This window comes from Aethalodelphis obliquidens, unplaced genomic scaffold (genome assembly GCF_003676395.1).
Source record: "Aethalodelphis obliquidens isolate GAN/ISIS:26980383/991018 unplaced genomic scaffold, ASM367639v1 scaffold72, whole genome shotgun sequence".
Taxonomy (NCBI): domain Eukaryota; kingdom Metazoa; phylum Chordata; class Mammalia; order Artiodactyla; family Delphinidae; genus Aethalodelphis; species Aethalodelphis obliquidens.
In genome coordinates, this window is record NW_020838016.1 from 5,286,325 (window position 1) to 5,291,026 (window position 4,702).

At 56.8% G+C, this 4,702-nt stretch overlaps 1 protein-coding gene across 1 annotated transcript; it reads left to right on the forward strand.

Moving 5' to 3' along the window:
- Positions 1 to 340: 340 nt before the first annotated feature.
- On the forward strand, positions 341 to 2,383 carry SOX14 (SRY-box transcription factor 14). The gene has a single exon (XM_027091764.1). It carries the CDS (start codon positions 845 to 847, stop codon positions 1,565 to 1,567), a length of 723 nt encoding a protein of 240 aa, XP_026947565.1. The 5' UTR covers positions 341 to 844; the 3' UTR covers positions 1,568 to 2,383.
- The last annotated feature ends 2,319 nt before the right edge of the window (positions 2,384 to 4,702 follow it).

Consider the following 4,702-nt stretch of genomic DNA (forward strand, 5'->3'; position numbering starts at 1 on the left):
GCTGCCCCCTCCCCGGGTCTTTGTATTCGAAGCCCCATTTCTCCTTTGCACAACCGGGAAAGGAAACGGGCAAGAAGAGTTTTATTTGTTGACAGTGCCAGAAACAAGGTGGAATCCAAGTCCCCGGTCCGGAGCTGGCCGCTCCGTTCTCTCGGTCTCTCCCTTACACCTCTCCCCTCCCCCAGCAGTCGCGCTCCCTCTTTCCAACGCGGGCGCGTTGGCAGGTGCGCCCCCTCGCCTTCTCTGCTGCTGATTGGCGCCCAGGTTGGGGAGTCGCCGCCCCGCGCTTATGTCAGAGTGCGTGCCGTCCTGGCCCACCTCGCCTTTGAACTTCGCCGCTTTTGGCTCTCGTTCACCAGCTTTCCCGCATTCTCAGCCTGGTGCTGCGCTAGGCGAGGCAGCTCCGGGAAAGCCACGGGCGGGGGGGAGGGTGCCACGGCCGTAGACACTGGAGAGAAGAGAACCAGAAAAGGCGAAGGTGGAGAGGGGAAGAAGGAGGAGCTTCCTGCCCTCGCCAGCAAATTACCTGGCCACTCAATCCCAGAGACTCCGGTACTTGGGCCCCAGCCTCCGGTGCCGGCAGCCCCCCGGCCGGCCTCCCTCTCCTCCCCCCGCCCTTCCTGCCCCCGCTCGCCCCCCGGGGCCTGCCTAGGTGCCGAGACTGGCATGATCAGCTGAACTTTGCGGGGTGAGCGCTTCTCTCTGGCTTCCCCTCTGCGGTGCGGAGGCGAGGGGAGCGCAGAGCCCCGGCTCAGGACGGACAGACAGGCAGACCGACAACCGCGTCCGGGCTCGCCTGCAGAGCCCCTGCACTGCCCACCCCCACCGCCTAGCCTCCCGGACCATGTCCAAACCTTCAGACCACATCAAGCGACCCATGAACGCCTTCATGGTATGGTCCCGAGGCCAGCGGCGCAAGATGGCCCAGGAAAACCCCAAGATGCACAACTCAGAGATCAGCAAACGCCTAGGCGCCGAATGGAAGCTTCTGTCCGAGGCAGAGAAGCGGCCGTACATTGACGAGGCCAAGAGGCTACGCGCCCAGCACATGAAGGAGCACCCTGACTACAAGTACCGGCCGCGGCGCAAGCCCAAGAACCTGCTCAAGAAGGACAGGTATGTCTTCCCCCTGCCCTACCTGGGCGACACGGACCCGCTCAAGGCGGCCGGCCTGCCCGTGGGGGCCTCCGACGGCCTCCTGAGCGCGCCCGAGAAAGCCCGGGCCTTCTTGCCGCCCGCCTCGGCGCCCTACTCCCTGCTGGACCCCGCGCAGTTTAGCTCGAGCGCCATCCAGAAGATGGGTGAAGTGCCCCACACCTTGGCCACCGGCGCGCTGCCCTACGCGTCCACCCTGGGCTACCAGAACGGCGCTTTCGGCAGCCTCAGCTGTCCCAGCCAGCACACGCACACGCACCCGTCCCCCACCAACCCGGGCTACGTGGTGCCCTGTAACTGTACCGCCTGGTCTGCCTCCACCCTGCAGCCCCCCGTCGCCTACATCCTCTTCCCGGGCATGACCAAGACTGGCATAGACCCTTATTCGTCAGCCCACGCCACGGCCATGTAACCCCCAACCCGGCCTACCAGACCTGGAGGGCGGCCTGGAATCGGGGTCTGCACCCCGTCCTCTGCGCCTATCCGGGGCCTGCAGATGCCTAGGGGTCAGTCCTGCTGCCACCCCCTACCCTACCCCAGACTCTGCCTCTCTCTCTCTTCCACGGGGATGGTAGGGGCATCCTCCCGGACCCAAGGCGCAGACAGGTGCCAGAAACTTGCGAACGGTTATGACAGCTATACAGCTGCCCCTACCCCGACTGTCCCAAAACAAACCTCCGACTGTACCCCCTTTGGACAAAAAAGTAGGCAGTTTTGTTTTATTTATGTCCCCTTCTCTTTCCTCTGATGGGCTTTGGACTCCAGAACTCCCAGATCCTGGTATTATATCTAGAATATGCATATTTTTTTCTTTTGCACCCTGAAGAAAGAGTTAGCTGTGTCTCTGTGTTTTGCCATCAGACACAACTAGGTGCCATTTGCTCTTCATGTGGGGGGAAAAGGCTTAAAAGTTTAAAACCACGGAAAGGGAAACATTTCTATTTAAAATCATGCTATGATAGTGTTTGCTTCTTTACAGGTAAAACAAAAGGACCCACATGGTTATTTACTTTGTATAAAGCAGTGCTCCTAGAGACCTAAGTTTACTTTTAGACAGAATGTCAGGTTATGAAGTCAGGAAGTAGAAAGTGAACAAAAATTAAAAGAATAAAAACATCCTAAATGGTCATAAATGTTTTGACAATGTCTTGGAAATGTACCTAGAAGGATTTCACCTCCTTACTCTGTTCATTTGTTGAACAAAGACGTTTTGAATAAAGACAATCTGTCATTGCAAAAAGTAACCTTTGATGTGCATAAAATCTGAAGTCGAGAGGCCAGGTCCGCGGGGGCCGGGGTCTCTGGGAGGCTGAGTGTACATAGAGTGACTCCAGCAGTGGCGGCTGGCGGCTGGCCTGCACGGGCCGAGCCTGGTGTCCCGTGGGCCAGGTGCAGAGGGGCCCAGAGTCTAGGGTTTGTCCCGATTGCCCCCTCGGGATCCACTTTTTGCCTTTAGAGGCCAGACAAAGGTATCCATTCCTGGGACATCACTCCTTCCTTGAGTTTTTCACAAAGTGGTCAGACCACTTCGAGAAGCGATTGAACTAAGACAAAGGCCGACCCAGACTTCTGAGATCTGAGTGCATTTTCTTTTTTTTAACCAAACTCCAAAGGAATGGAAAGAAGCGCTGAGCCTACAGGGAAGCAGTTGCCCGCAGAGCACCTCGTCCTGCGGTGGGTGTTTAAGTTCAATGCTGGGGGAAGAGTGGTGGAATGGATATTTTTTTTAACAAGGTGTTTGAAAACGCTGTTGCTGGGTCTGCTGGGGATTGGGGGATTGATACTGGTTTCTAAGTTCAAATTAAAAGTCTAAGAAATGCTGTAGGTCCCCACTCCGGACGGTGGGAGACTTTTTATTAAGACCCTGCAGGTGCAAAGGGAAAATGAAGGCGATGGTGACACGGCTCCTACAAGGAGTTTCTTAAAACATCATAAAAATTAAATAACTCGTAGCCCTTTGTGTTTATCCAACAAGGAAAAGAGCCTTTTTCTTATCCCCGGTGGTTGAATGTTGGCTTGAAGATTGCTCTGGCTTTCATGGGGAGAAAGGACCTTTTGATTGCTTTCAGAACAACTCTTTGGAACTTTTTCTCAAAATCGAAGGGTGCCCCCCATTGCTTGTCTCCCCGCCCCACTCTCACCGCCACAGCCGTGCTCACGCGTGTTTCTCCGTAGGTCGGGTGCCTTTCTCACTGGCTTTGATATGGTGCTGGGTGGGGGTGGCGGCAGCCGAGCGGCTGGTCTGCCTTCTGCTGCTGTTGAGGGATTTTTGCGCTTGCCTCTGCCATTTCCAAAGGAGTCGGTGGCCGCAAGTGCACGGAAATGTGGTCAACAGACACCAAAGCCGAAAACCACGGATTAGCATATTGTCCTCAAAACAATTAGAAGTGTTTGAGGTGTTATTTGGAGCCTATTCATCCGAGCCCCTTTGTCAAAGGGGGATTTTCATTATTAAAAAAAAAAAAAGTTAGCAGTTGTCCATCTGGCTGAGCTGAATAGCAAAGTGATCCGTGTTGTATATGCTTTTCTCATTAAGAGCTCTTTGGAGACCGATGTTAGAATTAAATGGTATAACACAATTAACATACACGGGCGCTGAATAGGAGAGGACGCCTATAAATAATAGATAGATAAATAAATGAGCGATCAGGCGAAGGTAAACAAAGGCGGGCTGGGGGACTCGTGGGGGGAGGCCGGGCGGGCTGCGCCACGCTTACTTTGCATCACAAAACCCTCTTACAAATCGAAACAATTAGGAAGTGACTTGCCTCTGGTGGTCGTCCGGTCTGGGGGCTCCGGGAGCTTAGGGAAAGCCCCTCCTCCCGCCCCCTAGGAAGCCCAGGAGGCCCAGGGTGGAGGCTTCGCGGTTTCGCTGTCTGATATAACCCCAGCTGACAGTCCTGTCAACCGCTCTGATCTCCCTCATAGCTCAGTGTCCCTTAACATCTCTTAAGACGAAGCTTACAGGGGTCTGGGTGTCTCCCCGCAGAGCCCGGCGCACCAGCGCCCTGGGTACACAGAGTGCCCCAGCCCGAGGAGGAACCCCGCGCACGGCCCCACCCGGGCGCCCAGCAGACTTCCAGGCGGGGTTAGGCTGGGAAAGGGCACCAAGTGGGTCCGAGTATGGAAGGCTTCGGGCGGCGGCAGTTGGAAAACTGAAACCAGGGTTCCAGATTGAGCCCGGCCCTGGGGACTCGGAACGGAGCTCCAGGAAACTGGGGTGCGCCGTGGCTGGGAGGCGCCGGTGCGCCGCGGCTGGGTCACTGAGATTTCTTTCCAGCCAGCAGGGAGCAGAGGGCCCAACGCAGGTCCCGGACTTAAAGCCGCAGACCTAGCTCGGGCAGCTTCTGCCAATCACACCTCTTCTCCGTACCTGGCAGCCGGGCTTGTGCAGCTGTCTGCGCTCCTTAGGCACGGCCCCAGCTTCGGCCCCCGCAGGGACCTGCCTGAGCCTTGCCTCCCGCGCCCCGCGGGCCGCAGAGCCTCCGCCGAGGTGCGCAGCCGGGACTCGCCCCAACAAACAGCGCAAATCCTCCCCGTCACGCCG